Here is a 21,215-nt window from a genome sequence, read left to right as displayed (position 1 = left end):
TCGACTGCATGTAGAAGGGAAACATCTTGTCACTTTGGCTTGCTGATGTGATATGATGTTGCATGGCATAGTGAGGAAAAAAGTCAAGTTATAAAACATCTAATCTGGGGCGGCTAAGCATGTGCCTCTTATTAGTTTAATTGAGTTAGAGCCTAACTACACTAGAGAAAGGAACTAGAATTCATTCAAAGTAAATGAATCAGACAAGGACATCAACTTTTATTTTTTATCTTTTATTTCACAAAGACATTGCTTACGCCTTTGGCAGCAGCAACTGCCACCAAAGAGGTGTATTCTTCTTTTTTTCAGTGTGGGCCAGGTAACATTTGCACTCCATGTTAAGACATGACCAAGACAGCTGTCATTATATTTTCATAGTATTTTACGTTTTTTTAAGTAGTTGCAACAGGATGGTGGGAAGAATGACCATGGTCAAGCATTGGAAAACCTCTGCTTGCATATACACTGCAGCTTTACCATACTGGTGTATTGTACTGCAGGGTACAATGCAATGGAAAATAGCTTTTGGAACCATTAAGGTAGAGCACTATAATTGAAAAGGGATAAAGTCCACCTATAAAAGTTGGAATTTAATCCCTTTTGTTCATAGTCACACATTATTCTACCCCAAATCCTTTCTTTAAAGACTGACAAACGTTTTTGAATGTTATGTTGTAAAGTAAAACCCTTGGTGGTCCGCAGCGCCCCCAGTGGTCAAAAAGTATACTTACAATTTGAGCAATTTCAAGTACTGCAGTTAGTCTACCGGCTGCATGTTTTGGGAGGTGTGAGAACATGCCAAACTCCTCACAGTCAGTGACAGAGGCAAGAATTAAGCCCAGTTCCTTAGTACATATTGTTAAAAGAACTTATGATTTAAATTACTAGTTAAACTTTATTTAGACACCGCAGCGCTGGTGAAGTTTTGAAATACCATATCCACTCACTGTCCACTCTATTAGACACTCCTACCTAGTTGGTCCACCTTGTAGATGTAAAGTCAGAGACGATCGCTCATCTATTGCTGCTGTTTGACTTGGTCACCTTTGAGACCTTCATCAGTGGTCACAGGACGCTGCCTACGGGGTGCTGTTGGCTGGATATTTTTGGTTGGTGGACTATTCTCAGTCCAGCAGTGACAGTGAGGTGTTTAAAAACTCCATCAGCGCTCCTGTGTCTGATTCACTCATACCAGCACAACACACACTAACACACCACCACCATGTCAGTGTCACTGCAGTGCTATGAATGATCCACCACTTAAATAATACCTGCTCTGTGGTGGTCGTGGGAGAGTCCTGACCATTGAAGAACAGGGTGAAAGGGGTCTAACAAAGCATGCAAAGAACTACAAAGTGCTTCTATATGGTAAGTGGAGCTGATAAAATGGACAGTGAGTGTAGAAACAAGGAGGTGGTTTTAATGTTATGGCTGATCGGTGTATATGCAACTTTTCGGTCGGGAACTAGTATTTACCGTAATTGCACCAGCACTTGAAGGTAGCATGAATTCCTTCTCCTCTACGTAGCTGGTTAGTAACGTATTGACGCTATTCCGTTACCAAGAGCAACACAAACAGCAGCCGAGCTTGAACGCTGCACTGTTTTCCCGTTATTTACTGCAAACGCAGATTATGAACTACATATTTTTTTAATTCTGACTTCTTATTAATGTGCTTAATACTGGCACACTGAGTTGCATTCTGAGGACGTTTTGTTTTTATCTAAATATAAGCGGTGTACCTTGTTGCTATGGTAAGTAGCTAGCTGCTTGTCTGAGATGCTAAATTAGTTAGCCGGCTAGTTCGCTGACGTCTAACTTCTAGATGTAGTTAAACCTCATAGATACAGTTTATTCTGTACAAAACAGTATTACTGAGCAAACTAGATTAATAAAGTCGAATTAATAACTGCACGCTAACTGATCTATAAACAATGCGAGTTAAAATGTTATTAATGCGAGTTAAACAGCCACAGCTAAAGTCAAACGTTTACATGCACTTGTATTGTTTATTTATTTATTAGGATTTTAGTGTCATGTTTTACACTTTGGTTACTTTAATGACAGAAATGGTAGGTACTCGTTACACAAGAATTCCATTTCACCTCACTTGCATGTCTTTGGACTGTGGGAGGAAACCCACGCGGACACGGGGAGAACATGCAAACTCCACACAGAAAGGACCCGGACCGCCCCACCTGGGGATCGAACCCAGGACCTTCTTGCTGTGAGGCGACAGTGCTACCCACCTGTATGAAGATGTACACAGTATCCCCTCTGTCACAGCCTTCATGTCCTCTGGCATCAATGAGTCTTGACAGCCCTGCCACCTGTCAGCGATTTGTGGCTCGTCCCTTCTCAGATCACTGTCAGTGGGTACTCACCAGGACCACCTGTGAGCACCCCTTTATGTTTCGAAGAGAGTTTAATCCATTTGTCTTTCTATTATGTATTTAATTCAATTAACTTAGGTTGTTATGCTGCTCATGTCTCCTGCATTTAACACACGTACTACGAGTAACTACCATAAGCCCAAAATTAAATATATATCGCACTTGTAATTAATATATACCTGCACTTGTAACGAAGATGTATACAGTATGTTGGCAGATTTAAGAATCTGTTATTTTCTGCAACTGTTCTTTTTTTGTGTCCATCATTCTTTCATATATAAAAGTAATGATGACATTTGCTGGTTTAAAAGTAACCAAACTGCAAGCATGACCTCCTAATAAAAATTTTTTTTATTATGATGGTGACTTTTTTTGCGTCCATATAAATAGGGTTAGTCTGACTGCACATATGGAACAGAAATCTTAATCCAAGGCCAAGAGGGCAAACCTAAACGTTTACATTTAGCAGATGCCTTTATCCACAGCGACTTACATTACAGTATACAGTCTGAGCATTCTAAACAAAAGAGTGATAAGAGCCTTGCTCAAGGGCCCAACAGCAGCAACCTGTCAGTGGTGGGACTTGAGCCAGTGGGGCGGCAAGGTGGCTAAGTGGGTAGCACTGTCGCCTCACAGCAAGAAGGTCCTGGGTTCGATCCCCAGGTGGGGCGGTCCGGGTCCTTTCTGTGTGGAGTTTGCATGTTCTCCCCGTGTCTGCGTGGGTTTCCTCCGGATGCTCCGGAGTCCATAGACATGCAAGTGAGGTGAATTCGAGACACTAAATTGTCCATGACTGTGTTTGATATAACTTTGTGAACTGATAAACCTTGTGTAATAAGTGCCCTTCCTGACACAACCCTCCCTAATTTATCCGGGCTTGGGACCGGCACTACAATGCACTAGTGCATCTAGCGGCTAGGTATCTATAGGACAATTCAGTGTTTCCAATTAACCTGGTGGCATGTTTTTTTTGGACTGTGGGAGGAAACCCACGCGGACACGGGGAGAACATGCAAACTCCGCACAGAAAGGACCCGGACCGCCCCACCTGGGGATTGAACCCAGGACCTTCTTGTTGTGAGGCGACAGTGCTACCCACTAAGCCACCGTGCCGCCCCCTGTCATGAATGTAACCAAAAGTGTAAAACATGACGTTAAAATCCTAATAAACAAACAAACTTGAACTGATTACTAGTCCAGTAGATTTACCACTAGGCTACGGCTTACCCAAGATTAATGTTTACATGTGCAGCATTTTGTGGTTGCTTTTATCCAAAGTGACTTACATTATGACTGAATACAATCCCTTAATTAAGATTAAGGATTAATAGTTGCAATTTGTTGCCGGTGGGGCTTGAACCAGCAACCTTCTGATTACTAGTCCACACTGTCACCTTATTCTGAGAAGAAATTAGTCTGGATGGTCAGGTATAATCTAAACGTTTGAGTTTTGAGCAGTTTGAGTTGTATACATACTGTAGTATGTCATTGTAAACCCAGCTCTGACACATCTGGTTCACCACATGAATTAATCAGTAATCCTTCTTCTAAAAAATGTCTATTTTACGTATTTCAGGCTGATTTCGGGTTTAGCGAGCATCACCAGAACGAGGTCATAAACTACATGCGTTTCGCCCGCTCCAAGAGACTCCTGCGACTCAAGACTATTGATTCATGCTTTCAGGAACTCAAAGACAGCAGGTGATTAGCAGGTCATTAGACAACTAAGACTAAGGATGTTCTGGTGATTGTAATAATAACGATAAGCTTATTCGTCCTTCCCAGGCTGGTGGAGGAGACCTTCACGGTTGATGAGGTTGCTGATATGCTGGATGGATTGCAGGTGGTGGTGCGTGGAGAGGTGGAGATGGAGCTCATCAACACCGCACACACCAATGTGCTGCTCTTGCGCCAGCTTTTCTCCCAGGCTGAAAAGTTCTACCTCAGGTTGCAGACTGACATCTCCGAACTGGAAAACAGGTACATGGCTGAATCTCTTTGGGTTAACAAAGCTTTATGGGGGTGAGCAAACTGTAATAATAGTTTATGTTGTTTAACATTAGCGTAAATAATAAGACCATAGAGTGCATACAGCTGGGGGGAAGGGATTTAAGCCTTGATCCTAGGCTGATTCCGAAATCGCATACTTAAACAGTACGTACTAAATTCGAGGCAGCACTGCTCGGCTGGTAAAGCAGTGAGCTGTTTCAGTACGCAAGTGTGCAGTATGCATGCAATACAAGTGTTTGCATATTCAAAAATGGCTGCCCAAGCAGTAGGCCATCTAGGTATGTTTTGCATACTATTTAATGAACACTACGTAATCGGACACACTACCTGCTCTTGCGTACTGCTTTATGGCACTGTTTAGTATGGCAGTATGTGATTTTGGACACAGCCCTAGTTTTTTTTTTCCCCTTTTTTTGTTCTTTTTGTGAATTTGAATTGACTCCCAATATAGTCACATCCGATTCCCGATTGTGAATCCTGTTTGCACTTGATCAAGGAGAACCGGATCACTACATGCCCCATCCAATTTGTGTTCGCTTCTTATCACCTGCCAGCGTTGGCTTCCTCACAGAACCGTATTGCATAGGGAGAGCCATGCTAGGCTTCTTGTGACTGCCCAGGTAGGTGTCTCTGCTGAGATGTAACCGCTACCACTTTGGCTGTTGTTCATTCATGAGCTTACACAGTAACAGTTATATGAGCCCTTGAGCCAGTCAACAGTTTGTTTACTAAGCAGTTCGACTGTAGATTGTCTGGAAAAACCCAGGCATATAAGAAAGCGCCTATGGTGAAATGTTCATACCTGACTGTATTTCCTATGGCACCTGGTCCCCTCTGCAGCATCACAGAAAATGTCGGTAGGTTTGACCGGGTCATAGAGTCATGCACTATCTCCTTTCAAAGGAAACCACTTCCTTTCTCACTTCATAGTCAAGGGGGGGGCACATATCTCATGATAAACCACAAAGTTCACGAGCAGAGCAAGGTACTTTATTCTTTATGGTGCTTTATAGAAACTGCCTGACAAAGTCCATTTTTGTTGATAAAGATATGTGTTTTATTTCTGGTTGAGGATGTGAAGTTTGATGGAGGGTGGAAATTCTGTCAATTGCTATGCATGCAGCACCAGGCCAAATATTCAAATAAGGGAAAAAAATAACTCACAGTGGCATGACTGTTGATGCCTAATGGGCTGGTTTATGTATGGTAGAAACTGCTGATCTGAGTTAATACAGAATAGTGCTAAAACATCCAGTAAGCAGCAATTCTAACTAGTAATATGCTTAACTTTAATGGCATTGCATGTCATGTTTACTTGTGATTTTCTTCAAACTGACAATAGTCATTTTATGTGCTACATTGTGTGTATGACTGTACTAATTGAAGTGCCTTAATTTGACATATTGTTCAGTACATTAAGGCAATAACTCAATAACTCAAACTCATTACAGCTAGTGTAAGCAGTAAAGCATCTCAAAATGCACCAAATCTGAACCCTATTAGAGATTTAAGACAACGTTCCTCAGCACTCTGATCATTCAGATGTATTATTAAAATAATGTTGTTTTATCCCTTCAGTACAGTTCCATAGATCATCGTGTAGTTTCAGTAATCATGTAACTGTCAGATGTAGAACATATTACCATTTTGTAAAAGCTGAGGAGAACATAGTTAGGGTGAACCTCACATGGCTTGTTGTTTTTACATTTTTTGTGGTTTTGTGGTGATCTGTGAGCCGAGCAAAGCAGTGTCTGTGCATACATGTAACGTCCCTGTGGTTTTCATGACCATGTTGTAGAGAACAACAAAAACACAGATCACAGAAAGTCATGCAGCAAACACCCATGCGCTTGTGTTTGTGAGGCAGATGGCGGTAGTTTTCCCAGCAGCTCTGGAACGTATTTCTTTTTGTGGCCTAAACACCTTCACTTGTAGGGAAAACGCCCTTCTCCTCAGCAGTGTAGTCCTTTTCTGTCTACCACCTTTTTCTCAAGTGTTAAGTGAAAGCATTGATCTCATACCAACACACTTAACATTAAATAGCCAAACTTATGTGGACACCCGTCCTAATAATCCAGTTAACTTGTTTTAGCCACATCCAATGCTAACAGATGTATAAAATGAATTATATAGAATTAAATGCTTGTAGCTTTGTGGCAACAGTTTGGGGAAGACCCATTCATGTTCCAGAATGACTACATCATCTACAGTACATAAAGTAAGGTTAATAAAGACCTCAATAAAGGTTTGACATGTTTGGTGTGGAGAAAGTTCAGCAGCTTGTACAAACTCTTACCTCATGTTTCTTGAAGTAGTTCATTATTGCCCGGCTGTAGAAGCCAGTTAGCTTCATGATAGTTAGTTTCATGATTGGCTGTCACATTTACTTTTAAAATGTAGTGGACTGCATTCTTCCATCTACTTGTCCAATGTTTCCAGTGTCCCCGGCTGCCACACAATCCCAACTAGTAATGGGTCCACCATCATGCTTTACAATTGGCAGGTTGTTCTTTTTCCCTAAATTGACTCTTGACTTTAATTAAGCAATGTTAAAAAAGATTAAATAAATTATACAGTGCATTTCCAAAATGCATTTGGCTTGTTTAGATGTTTTTGGCCTACTGTAGCTGTATAGAACTTTTGTGATTAGGTCTCTAAGGGCACTAAGACACTGCACCACCACTTCAAGCTGAGGATCTTCCTTATTGTTTGGCCTGTCATCTTTTTAAGTTTTAAATCCATGGAGGGGTTTGTGGTTGCTGAGTGTTAACTTAACATTTGAAGAGATAATTCTATGCACTAAATCTGTCATAAGCTGACAATTACTTAGCCTTCTAGTTCTAGTGAGTTAAATAATGACCTAACAAATAAAGTTTTGGGACCAAATTTGTACATATCACAATTACTGGACAGAAGTGCTTTAAACTTTTGCAAACATTTGTATATTACATAGTACGAAGTAGGGATGCATCAATACAATTTTTTCCCAACCGAGTACGAGTACATGTATTTTTGTACTTGCTGATACCGATACCTATTTAGAATACCGTTTTTTTTTAAACAAAAACACACATGAGAAGTGACGAGAAGTTTAATGATACCACGTCCAAAAATGCACGTCAACAAGTAGCGAGTGATCAAAGTGTTTGTGCGCTGATGTGATGAAATCAAGGAGGAAAAATTAATGAATCTGAGTGGATTTGGCAACACGAATAGCATGGATTGTTCTGTAGTGAGTTGGAGGTTAATAAATATTTTTGCAATGTTGGTGTTTTGTTGTTATGTTTTGTAGAGAACGATCAGGTCAGAGATACTGTAAAACGTGTGTGTGTGTGCCGGTGTATTCTGATATAAACTATATTATCCCCCTGTCCCACCTGTTTACACTCCTCTCCTGCGTTTCCCCTCACACCGTATCCTGCGTTCTCATTGGCTGTTCAACATGTCACTCATTCCCAGTCGCACATCTCAGATCAGATATCTGACATGCTATCCCGATCCAATCACCGGTCGTATCGAGTTGTTGGATAGTTCACACTTAGCGATCGAGAGCCGAGATTTGATCGCCGAGCGAACGCCGAGTTGCTCCCGAGCCGGTAAATCAAGCGCCGACCAGTCGCCGAGCGAAAATTAGGGCAAAAATCGTGTAGTGTGAACTAGGCATAACGCAGCAACGTGCACTAGGCACACGGTATCGGATGTTTAGTATCGGAGCCTCGTTTGCGAGTACGAGTACAAGTTAATGAGCGCGGTATCGGGCAAATACCCGATACCAGTATCGGTACTCATGCATCTCTAGTACGAAGCACTCATAATGGTAACTCTGCTGCTGCTTGCACTACTGTTGTTCTGGCCAAGGTCCCCCCTCCCAGTGCTTTTCCAGATTATAGATGGTGCACGCCAATAAATGGAAAATACAAATCAATTGTAGGAATTTTGGAGCCTTTTTTGTATTGTAGGACTTTAGGTTGTTGGAGAGGTAAACCAATGGTTTAAATTTGCATGCTATGGGGTCCTAAATGTAATTTCTTTACATAAACAATATCCATAAAATAATGTAACGGGTTACAGATAGTAGCAATAGAAGTAATTCATATCAGTGTAAAAAATACAAGAATACACTTTGACCTTGTGCTGCCTAGCAAAGATGCTGAGATATTGCGTGCTTCAATTAAGTGCCCGCTAAAGTGCTGCCCCTTCATTTCTAATTACATGGGAAACTTGTGTATTAAAATGTGGGATTGTGTTGTTTTTGAACACTGCTTTTACATTGTACTAGTTTATATTTAAGTATGTGTTTAACCTGTTGTTTAATGCAATGCTTCTCCTGTCTACCTCCCTCAGAGAATTACTGGAACAAGTAGCAGAGTTTGAAAAGACTGACTTCAAGTCCAACAGCAAGGTGGGGATTCAGTGCCAAATTAGAAGAAGTACTTGATATCACACACATATCGATATGTTGTACATTGTTGACCTCTTGTTTCCTTTTAGGTCAATCAGGAATCCTGCAAACCCAAGTTAGCTCCACTGAACGAGGGAGGAGTGTCTGAACTACTCAACAAGGCGAGTAAATTCCCTCCACAATACTACAGAAAGACTTTTAAACCTTGGTTATTATGTAGTAATAACAATTCCTGATGTTGTTTTACCAGGAGATTTCCAGACTACAAGAGGAGAATGATAAACTGAGAGCTAGACTCAGAACCTTGGAAAGCCAGGTACATGTACATTTTCGGCATTTAGCAGACACTTTTATCCAAAGAGACTTACAGTCTGAGCAATTAAAAGTTTGGGCCTTGGGGCCACTCAGGTGGCACAGCAGTAAAAAAAACACACGCTGGAACCAGAGCTGGGATCTCGAATACATCATATCGAATCTGAGCTCTGCCTGCCGTCTAAGGCTGAGCGGCCACATGAACAACGATTGGCCTGTTGTTCAGATTGGGGGGGCCTAAGCCGGATAGGGTCTCTCTCATGACTAGTGCAATTACGACCTGCACAGAGATGAGAAAAGAGTGCTCTTAGGGTGTGTCTCTCTGTACACAACGCTAAACTGCACTGCACTTGTCAAAAGTGTAGGTGATAAGATGCATACGGCTGCTGCCCAGGTGTCGGAGGGGGCGTGGGTTAGCTTCGTTCTCCTCAATCAGAGCAGAGATCGGCATTGGTGGAGAGGAAGCATGATGCAATCGGGCAATTGGACGTGCTAAAAGGGAGAAAAAGGGGAGAAAATGCATAAAGAAAAAAAAAAGTTTGGGCCTTGCTCAAGGGCCCAACAGTGGCAACCTGGCAGTGGTGGGGTTTGAACCAGCGACCTTCTGCTTACTAGTCCAGTAACTTAACTGCCCTGGTACTGCAGTCATATATGGGAAACGGTACATGATAAACGCAAATTTCATTATTTGCTTCACAGTACAGTACATTATAATTAAAAAACAGCTCTGTTGCCTCACAGCAAGAAGGTCCTGTGTTCGATTTCCTTTCTGTGTGGTTTGCATGTTCTCCCTGTGTCTGTGTGGGTTTCCTCTGGGAGCTCCTGTTTCCTCCCACAGTTCAAAGGCCGTGAGTGAGCAAATAAAGTGAATTGGAGATACAAAATTGTCCATTAATGTGTTTGACATTAAAAACTTGAACTGATGAATCTTGTGTAATCAGTAATTACCTGCTATGTCATGAATGTTATTAAAATGATTTTAATGATATTAAAATTCTAATAAATAAAATAAATAAATTACATAGTTCTAACACCAGGGGGTGCTGGAGCTCCCTCCGTACTCTGTTAGCACTCAAATGTGTCTAATATGCGGGTCCTGTCAAATACACCTTCTGAGTACTATCTTATATATTATGTACCAAATGCACATACAAGCAAGCTAAGTTAACATAGTTTTTTTAAACCATTCATTCCATGTGTGAGTTAACTGCTGCCATGATATGGATTGAAAGCTTATTTAAATGCAGACCTTCCTAATCACTTATGTGACACATTAGTGGACAAATAGTCTGAAATCATCCTAAACAATATTACTACTCTTAATACACATTAATGAAGCAGAAAAAGTTTATCATAGCATCATTCATTTCAGTTAACATGTTGTCTCTGCTGTGTAGGCTACGAGTGCCCTGGATGAGAAGTCCAAAACGGAGAGAGCTTTAAAGGACCTACAGAAGATCCAGGGAGATCAGCAGGTATTTAAATGTTACTAGTAGATTTTTTTCATGAATGTGTTATTACATCCAGCTTTTATCTGCTACAATAGCAACACATTGACACTAAAGCAGACTGCAAACTATGTGACCTTAAAATACATATGGCATTGGTTTCACCCTTGTTCGTGCAGCAAACAGTAAGAAACCCGAGCATAGGAGAGGTCCTGCAGCCGTCTGTTAGCTGACATAGGCTGTGTCCCAATTCACACACTACCTAGAGAACAAAATGTTTAAAATGTTAATGACACCTTTGGTGATGTAATATTCTGACATAGCTTATCCGCTTGTTAAGTGGTGACGTGTCGACCTTATGATACGTCACATCCGGGTCCAAGTTGTCCGAGTCCCTCGTATTTTCAATATGCCACAGTTCTGTGTCCCGTACTGCTTCAACAGGTCCGAGTCGAAAATAAACTACCCAACTGTCTTTTTACCGCTTTCCTTGCGATTAGATATCATGAAGTAATATTTTTGTTCATAATTCAATGTAAAAAGGTAAACTGTCATTGTATATTCATTACATGTGTTTCAAGCTTTTTTTATTTTTATTTCATATAATAATGTGAGATTCTGGATTTTTACTATATAAGCTATACTGATTAAAAGTAAAACCAAAGAGTTATAAATGTCAGTTTTCATGTAATAAATTAAAAATATGACCGCTTACCTCTTGATGAGGTTACATGAAATGAAATAATGACATGAACTTTTCATGATATTCTGATTACCTAGTGTACTGCACATCTTGTCTTATTTGTATCTTAATGTATGTTTCTAATATATATATATAATAAGACCTTTTCTTGTCCAGACCGCTATTGAGAAGGACTAATGTTTGTAAATTCAATTTCCAACGACAGCAACACAGAGTTCCTTAAGTTTTCCACAAACAGAATTTATTTTAACTTTCTTCTTACATTGACTTTAATCCAAGTTTCTTATAAAAACAAAATAAAAACTCACTATGTTCGCACTTGGCGTATAACAAACAAAACTACGATCCAAAATCTGTTGCTCCACGTTTTCTTTCTTTCCGTATATTTGTATTTTATATTTCCCGTATATAGAGTCAGTACAATTCTGCCCTCCGCAGGCTCCACCGAAGAGGATTAATGAATAACAGCATACATTGATTACCAGGAAAAATAATCAATAGTTGAAATACTAAGTCTCCACCTCAAATAAGACAGAAAATATTTATGACAATAAACATAGAACATTACAATTATTGCAATATGGCTCTTACAATATATACTGTATATAAAGGTTCACAGGTTTAGCCATAGTTGTTTGCGTTTGCGATTAAAGGTTCGTTTGGCCCCGGAAATGACGCGTGACGTCACACTTAACAAGCGAATAGGTTGGTAGTCCAGGATTTGGGACACAGCTAAGTTTTTAGAGTACTGTTGGTGTTCTTCCTGTGTTTTATTGTTCTGTTTTATTTTTAGCAAACGTCGGTTGCATGTACTGTCAAGCTGGAAGATATTTACCCCAACTACTGATGATACATTTAAAAAGCAGTCATAATAAGCTCTTGAAGTTCCAATTATGTGTTGGCAAGTGTAAAGTCAGGGATAAAATCAAAAGTGTACACTAGAGTAGACAATTACATTCAGTTCATATTGTGTTTAAAGTCATATTTTTATGCTTCTTGCTGCATGCTCTTTTTGGTTGCTTGCCTTTCTTTTGCTGAACTGCTTATTTCTCATCTCTCTATTGTCCATGGTTTGCTTTCTGGACTTTGGCTGGTACGTACTGCTTGAGCTTTGTACACATCTGATCAAGTCTGTAAGTTAGAAGTTAAGCAGTATTGAAGAATGTTACCAGACATATCTTGGCCCACTTTACAGTCAAGAATGTGTTGCTGTTGTTTTAGCATGACCTGCATACACAGGAGCTCCTCAACCTGGAGAACACGATGGCAGCAATGCAGGTCGACTATGAGAACTCAATAAGTGCCAGCACTGCTTCACAGAAGGAACTGCAGGACAGCCTGGTGTCAGCTAAACATGATCTGCTACGTGTTCAGGAGCAGCTCTCCCTCGCTGAGAAGGTACTGAGCATTGAAGGCACTAAACATGCTGTACATCAGTAAACATAAACATTCCATGGACCATAAAAAGAAACCCAAACAAATCCAGTTCCATGTGCTGTTAATAATAATTGAATCCAAGTGCTATGTAGCTTTATGACCATTTTATAAATACCTGAATGTTTGTTATGTATTTATGCAGGTCAGCACCTCAGCGACAATCACGTCTTAATGAAATGGTCCAAACATTTTAGGACCACATTTGTTTTTGTGCTATGTAGCTTTATAACCATTTTATAAATACGTCACCTGAAAAGTCACCAGACTTTTTAAGCTTCACCTTTCTTCTATGTACATTTATGGGCCTATACATATCTAAAATATAGCTCCCTTTTGTGCAGTTGTGTGGTCTGCATTTAAAGTCAGTGGCCCTCCTGGCTCTTTGTACATGTTTCACCCCTGTGTTCCCCATCCAGCAATGTAAAGTGACCCCAATAGGAATATCAGCTACAGGAGCATATCTCATGTGATTATGATTACCAGTGACACTGTCCACAGTCATACAAGTTAAAGTCAGTTCGTCAGATCGTGCCGGTTCCTCCTGTACAACATCAGGAAGATTCGGCCATTTCTCTCCAGGGAAGCTACCCAGATTCTGGTCTAATCACTTGTAATCTCACGGTTGGACTACTGCAACTCCCTCCTGGCAGGAGCTCCAATGTCCATTATTAAACCCAATGCAGCTGCCCGTCTGGATTTTAACCAACCTAAACACTGCCACATCACCCCACTGCTGCGTTCTCCTCACTGGCTTCTTGTAGCTGCACGCATTCAGTTTAAAACACTGATGCTCGCCTACAAAGCCAAAAATGGACCAGCCCCAAGCTACCTTCATGGTCTAATCAAACCCCGCTCTGTACCACGCAACCTCCGAGCCACTAGTCTCGCTCGACTTGAGCCTCCACCCAGGACTAAAGGAAGACAAGCATCAAGGCTCTTCTCTGTTCTAGCACCCAAGTGGTGGAATGAGCTTCCTCTGTCTGTCCGAACATCTGAGTCTCTTGCTGTCTTAAAAAAACGATAAAAAACCGTCATCACCTTTTTACTAAGCACTTAAGCTGACTTATACTTACTTACTAACATTTTTTTTCCATTTCCAAAAAAAAAAAACACTTTAACAGTTTTCAGCAGATTTGTGTTCTTTGACTGTTGTTTACTAAAACTTGAGAAATGAAATGTTTACTATGGAAGCACTTCTGTAAGTCGCTCTGGATAAGAGCATCTGCTAAATGCAAAAAATGTAAATGTAAAAATGTAAATACCACTTTGATTAGTTAGTTGCTGATCACATGGAACAAGGGGGGAGCCAAAGGGGGAAAAAATTCCAAGATCGCTTAGACATACAGTATGTGTCTCTATGTGAACTTCAGCTGTATGTATTACAGATAATAATAAGAAAGAAACCAAACTGTATAAACCACAGTTTGATGCATCAAGTAAATGACTGTGTAGGTGTTGAAATGTAGCTGTGTCACCAGATTTTCTTGTCAAGTTTAAGTGTTCGATACGTAAGCCTTTGGATATTTTTGGAATGTTTATTCCTTCATGTGTGCATTTATTAAGGAGCTGGAGAAAAAATTTCAGCAGACAGCCGCATATCGGAACATGAAGGAGATTCTGAGTAAGAAGAACGACCAGATTAAGGATCTCAGGAAAAGACTACAGAGGTAAGGACTGATGATTGATTAACACTATAATTTGGTATGGAGAAACTTCACTGGCATGCAGTGAGCCTTAATCATAACCCTACTTAACACCTATGGGGTAAGATGGAACATCGGCTACAAGCCAGGTGTCAAGCTGTTCCAATACTATGGGTATTAATGCCCTTCTTTGTGGCTGCAGCAGCCTTCACTGCACCTGGAAGACTTTCAGGAGACAGTCAAGCACTGGTGTTGTCGAGAAGGCTTGGCGTTTGGCCTTCCAGCTTAACCCAAAGTGGTTCATTGGGGTCCATACCAAACTCTCTCTTTATAGACCCCAAGAGATACAGTCATGTTGGGACAGTTACTGGCTGTCCTCAAACTGTTGCAACACGTTTATAATCATATGTTTTACTGTATTATTTTTATACACCTGTTAGCAATTTGTGCATCTAAAACACCATAACTTAACCATTAGAAGAAGAAGAAGAAGAAGAAGAAGATATACTTTATTTGTCACATATACATATACAGGTGTACAGTACAATGAAATTCTTTCTTCGCATATCAAGCTGGGGTCAGAGCGCAGGGTCAGCCACCTTACGTTGCCCCTGGAGCAGACAGGGTTAAGGGTCTTGCTCAAGGACCCAACAGTGGCTGCAGAGCCTGGATTTGAACCGCCAATCTTCCGGTTGATAGCCCAAAGCTCTACCCACTAGGCTACCACTGTCCCCTTAAAGAAGAAGTTAATTTTAGCAGGTACAATTCGACATAGTGTACTGTTGTAAGGGGCGGAATGGGGGCGCAGTGGGTAGTGCTGTCTCCGTACTGCAGGAAGGGCCTTGGTTTGAGGGTCCTTTCTGTGTGGATTTTCTATGTTCTTTCTGTGTCTGTGTGGTCCAAAGACATGTAGTCAAGCCAGTTGGGGCTACTAAATTGCCCAGGTGTGTTTGTGTGTGATTGTGTGGGTGTGTGATCGACCGGCGACCTGTCTAGGTGTTTTGCCCAATGAATTGGGCCGATCAAGACAGGCAATGAATGAATGAATAACCTAATGTACTGTATAACTGCTTTATCTAAATAATAACTAAAGTTTTGCTCAAGTGTATTCTTTAGGTACATTTAGAAACCCAGTTTTATTCAGACACGCCTCCTTTTCTCTTTTTCCACAGGTACGAGTCAGATGAGTGAAGTGGTTCTCCACGGTACATCCCTTCATGAGGAACTTTTCTCGACAGTGAAGAAGCAGAAGTCAGATTTGCCCCTAACACTCCAACACTATAATATGGAAAATGACCAACGAATGAAATGCAAGAAGGATGGAAATAGTGGGACTTCAAATAGAAATGCTGCCAATTTTGAGTCCCCCTAGGCACATCTTTTCATCAGAATAACGTTGCAGGTATTAGCTAAAGTAACACTTTTGCCGAGGTTAGTATTATTCAGGTATATCTGGATGTTCATTAGTTTTTTACTTAAGATATGTGTGTCGCTAACTATCCAAACACTACAAGTGCTTTCATGTTTAGCACCAAAAAAATCACAAAAGTTTAGTTTGAGCTCAATTTTGGACCTTGAGGCACAATGTTATGCTTCTTATTATGGCTCTTGTATCATTTCCAGCTCTCCTTTTTTGTGTTGAATTAGAAAATATCATGTTCATGCATTTGCAACACAACCAGTGACAGCAGATCAGTGACAATCATGTCTTATTAAAATGGTTCAAACATTATTTGTTTGATTGGATTAAAGTTCACTGACTTTTTCTGGCCATTTACAGTGTTGAGTGTTTCATGCTTGTTGAACCAGATTTACACAAATTTGGCTCTATGCGCTTTGCACTTTAACATGAGAGTCTCAACATTGTGTTCTTTTTGGACATGAGAATGTTTTCTCTGTGTCTGCGTGGGTTTCTTCTGGGAGCTCTGGTTTCTTCCCACAGTCCAAAGACATTTAAGTGAGGTGAATTGGAGATACAAAGTTGTTCTTGACAGTGTTTGATGCTGAATTTGAACTGATACATCTTGTGTAATTAGTAACTACCTGTCCTGTCATGAGTGTAAAACATGACGTTAAAAAATCCTAATAAAAGTCTAAAAAAACATGCTGAGCCAGATTTGCTCTACAGCAGTGCTGACTGAAAGTAATTGACCCTTATGGACCACCATCATTAGAGACCCCAAGACACAAGTGACATATCTCTTTCTGGCAAAACGGCTCATCTCAGTCATTATGTGATGTACACACTGATGCCTGTTTTATAGCAATTTCAATCAAATGTCTCAATCTGAATAACCTTGATTAGGACCAAACCATTAAGGCAATACAGCTGGGTTAAAATATCTCATTGAAAGCAAGGGGTGATTATATGCAGCTGTGGTGAGTACCCACCGAAAGTGTTCTGTGTAGGGACAAGCCACAAACCGCTGACAGGTTGTTGGGTCACCAAGACTTATTGATGTCAGAGGTAATGGTGTCTAGTGCTGCCCAACACTGTTGTGTGTAGGGCTGTCTAATCCGAGTACCAATCAGAGTACCAATGCTAAGTTCTGTCTACCACTGAAAGCTCCTACAATAGACATCCAGGCATCGGAACTGGACATTAGAACCATGGGAGATGGCTGACTGGCCTGAGAAATCCAGTTTTGATACAAATGATGAATGTGCTGGTGTTGTCCTGGTACTGGACACCTGGGTCTTGTGGACTTTATATCCAAGGTGGTCACTCATCAGTGCATATATATTGTGTCTGATCTGTGATAGGAAACGTGTACAACAATTATGAGTATGTATGCACCCTGACCGTAGCCCCATTAATTCCAGCATTGGAATGAACTGGAACTTCAATTAAGGCTTTCCTGACCAACATCAGTGTCCAGCCTTAGAAATGCTCTTTTGAATCAATGAGAAATGGGCTTTGCAACAAGCTTTTCACAGCCAATTCCTGCAAATAAAAAAAAACATTGTATTTATATAATTTTAACAGCCATTAATTTTGCAGCAGTGCTTATCTGCGCTGTTTGGAAATAAATCACAGTTCACAGGAACACAGGGCAGGAAGTGGTTGTTGACTGACGTGGTTTACACATTTTGTGAAAGCTTGCATGTCTCCAAAATCACCCATCAGCAAAGATCAACTAGTTGACACCCCATCAAAGCAGCTCAAATGTAAAATGGCTGAGGCTCATTACTCATGCTGGGTTATCTTGTGGTTCCTTGCGTGTGCCTCACAATGTTTAATTTAAATGAGGATTTTTACAACTGTCTTTTAAACAACACCAGAAATGTAACTGTTAACAGGGAAAGAGTGGCAACAGTTTGTGGAAGACACTTTCTGATTCCAACATTTCTGTGCCACTGTGCAAAAATCAAGGCCTGTAAAGTTATGATTTGATGAGTCTGCTGTGAGGGAACTCTAGTGGTCTGCACAGAGCCCTGAACTCATCCTTCAAAGGAACTCTAGTGGTCTGCACAGAGCCCTGATCTCATCCTGCGATAGAACTCTAGTGGTCTGCACAGAGCCCTGACCTCATCCTGCAAAGGAACTCTAGTGGTCTGCACAGAGCCCTGAACTCATCCTGCGATAGAACTTTAGTGGTCTGCACAGAGCCCTGACCTCATCCTGCGAAGGAACTCTAGTGGTCTGCACAGAGCCTTGACCTCATCCTGCGAAGGAACTCTAGTGGTCTGCACAGAGCCCTGACCTCATCCTGTAAAGGAACTCTAGTGGTCTGCACAGTGCCCTGAACTCATCCTGTGAAGGAACTCCAGTGGTCTGCACAGATCCCTGATCTCATCTTGCAAAGGAACTCTAGTGGTCTGCACAGAGCCCTGATCTCATCCTGCGATAGAACTCTAGTGGTCTGCACAGAGCCCTGACCTCATCCTGCAAAGGAACTCTAGTGGTCTGCACAGAGCCCTGACCTCATCCTGCAAAGGAACTCTAGTGGTCTGCACAGAGCCCTGAACTCATCCTGCGATAGAACTCTAGTGGTCTGCACAGAGCCCTGACCTCATCCTGCGAAGAAACTCTAGTGGTCTGCACAGAGCCCTGACCTCATCCTGCGAAGAAACTCTAGTGGTCTGCACAGAGCCTTGACCTCATCCTGCGAAGGAACTCTAGTGGTCTGCACAGAGCCCTGACCTCATCCTGTAAAGGAACTCTAGTGGTCTGCACAGAGCCCTGACCTCATCCTGTAAAGGAATTCTAGTGGTCTACACAGAGCCCTGACCTCATCCTGCGAAGGAACTCTAGTGGTCTGCACAGAGCCTTGACCTCATCCTGCGAAGGAACTCTAGTGGTCTGCACAGAGCCCTGAACTCATCCTGCGATAGAACTTTAGTGGTCTGCACAGAGCCCTGACCTCATCCTGCGAAGGAACTCTAGTGGTCTGCACAGAGCCTTGACCTCATCCTGCGAAGGAACTCTAGTGGTCTGCACAGAGCCTTGATCTCATCCTGCGAATGAACTCTAGTGGTCTGCACAGATCCCTGACCTCATCCTGCGAATGAACTCTAGTGGTCTGCACAGAGCCTTGACCTCATCCTGCGAAGGAACTCTAGTGGTCTGCACAGAGCCCTGAACTCATCCTGTGAAGGAACTCCAGTGGTCTGCACAGATCCCTGATCTCATCTTGCAAAGGAACTCTAGTGGTCTGCACAGAGCCCTGACCTCATCCTGCGATAGAACTCTAGTGGTCTGCACAGAGCCCTGACCTCATCCTGCAAAGGAACTCTAGTGGTCTGCACAGAGCCCTGACCTCATCCTGCAAAGGAACTCTAGTGGTCTGCACAGAGCCCTGACCTCATCCTGCAAAGGAACTCTAGTGGTCTGCACAGAGCCCTGACCTCATCCTGCAAAGGAACTCTAGTGGTCTGCACAGAGCCCTGAACTCATCCTGCGATAGAACTCTAGTGGTCTGCACAGAGCCCTGACCTCATCCTGCGAAGAAAGGAGGATCTCTCCTCTAGTCACTGTCACATTCTCCTCATGCCTTTTGTGGCTTTCCTCAAGGTACCAGCTGTCCTGCCACCTCCAAAAACTTGTACAAAATGTGCATTGGTTACTCTTTGCCCTTGGTGTGAGCAAGCAAGTAGGTTAATGTGTAAGACTGGCACCCTGTCTAGGGTGTATTTATGTCTTTGTGTCCAGTCAATTAAAACAACTTACACTTACTGACCATTTATGACCACACTGACCACATGTGACTGCACCAGTTGTATTCTTCTATTTCAAAGGATTATATTAGATTCAGATCTGGTGACTGGGGAGGCCATTAAAGTACACTAAACCCATTGTCACGTTCAAACAATGCTTAGTTGTTTATTAACAGGTCAGGTGAGTCCCACTAAAACCTTTCTCACATGATTATACAATGACCAGCAACTTGAACTGGTAGCCTGCCACATTTTGACCCTAGCATGTCACAGTACAAATTAAAGTTAATCATATGATGTTATGTTTTTTTCAACCTTTAACTGTCCAGTTTCAGTAAACCTGTGCCCACTGTAACCTCAGATTTCTGTTTTTGGATGACAACACTGGAAGACAATTCGATCATCTGCTGCTGTATCCCATTTGTCTTAGATACTCTGTAAGTTTTAAACATTCTAAGATGTTACAATTGAGGTATGATTGTCATTCTGACACCCTGAGCCAGTCAGGTGATTCTATATTTACAAACGTTTCTGTAAAATCAGCAGTTTCTGTTAGATCATGTTTTTTTCCCTTTCTTCTTTATTTTCTTGTGAACTAAAACTTCATAAGATTTTATGAAATCACTGTCCACATGACTGGCTGACTTGATTTTGTACATTAAGGTGCAGGTAAACAGTGGTTGGCAATAGGTTGTTTTGTTTTATTACACTGTACTGATCATGTTTGCATGTCAGCTTTCTCCACCTACGAAGTTACAGTCATTTAGAGAGCAGACTCTGGAGTCTCTTGCTCTCTAGTGTAATGTCGAGATTAACTTCACAGAGCTCGTGTGTCAGCCGTTACAGGAGAAAGTTGCCGTTTGCCCCGTCTGTAAGTGGTTAACTCTCTCGCTAGTCGCACATCTCCTTTTTAGTAATGCATATCTTTCTCATGTGCTTGTTTTCCAAATTAGTCAGCATTTATCAACCACAAAAGTATAGTCTAAAGACTTTAATAATTCTCTTGGGATTTTTACACTTGCTTCAGTAATCAAAACACTACACTGCTCATATATGATGTTTGACTATTTAAAATAATTATTTATTTATAATAATTTTTAGTATATAACATTAAAACCACCTCCTTGTTTCTACACTTACTGTCCATTTTATCAGCTCCACTTACCATATAGAAGCACTTTGTAGTTCTACAATTACTGACTAGTCCATCTATTTCATCAATGGTCAGGACCCCCACAGGTCCACCACAGAGCAGGTATTATTTAAATGGTGGTTCATTCTCAGCACTGCAGTGACACTGACATGGTGGTGGTGTGTTAGTGTGTGTTGTGCTGGTATGAGTGGATCAGACACAGCAGCACTGCTGGAGTTTTAAATACAGTGTCCACTCACTGTCCACTCTATTAGACACTCCTACCTAGTTGGTCCACCTTGTAGATGTAAAGTCAGAGACGATTGCTCATCTATTGCTGCCGTTTGAGTTGGTCATCTTCTAGACCTTCATCAGTGGTCACAGGACGCTGCCCACAGGGCGCTGTTGGCTGGATGTTTTTGGTTGGTGGACTATTCTCAGTCCAGCCGTGTGTCTGATCCACTCATACCAGCACAACACACACTAACACACCACCACCATGTCAGTGTCACCCAAATAATACCTGGTTAATGTCAGGGCTCTGTGCAGGCTACTGGAGTTCCTCCTCATCAAACCTT

General features: G+C 41.5%; 1 protein-coding gene across 4 annotated transcripts; it reads left to right on the top strand.

Moving 5' to 3' along the window:
- The first annotated feature begins 1,567 nt into the window (after positions 1 to 1,567).
- On the top strand, positions 1,568 to 16,444 carry lztfl1 (leucine zipper transcription factor-like 1). 4 transcript variants are annotated; one of them, XM_062985544.1, is made up of 10 exons: positions 1,568 to 1,754; positions 3,970 to 4,094; positions 4,179 to 4,373; positions 8,748 to 8,805; positions 8,895 to 8,966; positions 9,056 to 9,121; positions 10,515 to 10,592; positions 12,508 to 12,666; positions 14,269 to 14,372; positions 15,521 to 16,444. In XM_062985544.1, exons 1-10 carry the CDS (start codon positions 1,752 to 1,754, stop codon positions 15,537 to 15,539), a joined length of 879 nt encoding a protein of 292 aa, XP_062841614.1. In that variant the 5' UTR covers positions 1,568 to 1,751; the 3' UTR covers positions 15,540 to 16,444. The 4 variants fall into 4 exon arrangements, with proteins under 4 accessions (XP_062841614.1, XP_062841613.1, XP_062841615.1 ...); XM_062985543.1 differs by having other exon boundaries at positions 12,490 to 12,666; XM_062985545.1 differs by lacking the exon at positions 1,568 to 1,754 and adding an exon at positions 2,019 to 2,395 and having other exon boundaries at positions 12,490 to 12,666.
- Positions 16,445 to 21,215: the final 4,771 nt, after the last annotated feature.

This window comes from Trichomycterus rosablanca, chromosome 23, assembly GCF_030014385.1.
Source record: "Trichomycterus rosablanca isolate fTriRos1 chromosome 23, fTriRos1.hap1, whole genome shotgun sequence".
Classification (NCBI taxonomy): Eukaryota; Metazoa; Chordata; class Actinopteri; order Siluriformes; family Trichomycteridae; genus Trichomycterus; species Trichomycterus rosablanca.
Note: the sequence above shows the minus strand (reverse complement) of the source record. Positions and strands in the feature narration are given on the sequence as shown.

Coding starts and splice junctions, on each gene's coding strand:
- lztfl1 (XM_062985543.1), top strand. Junction 8,806..8,894: donor ACTTCAAGTCCAACAGCAAG/GTGGGGATTCAG, acceptor GTTTCCTTTTAG/GTCAATCAGGAATCCTGCAA. Junction 8,967..9,055: donor TGTCTGAACTACTCAACAAG/GCGAGTAAATTC, acceptor TTGTTTTACCAG/GAGATTTCCAGACTACAAGA.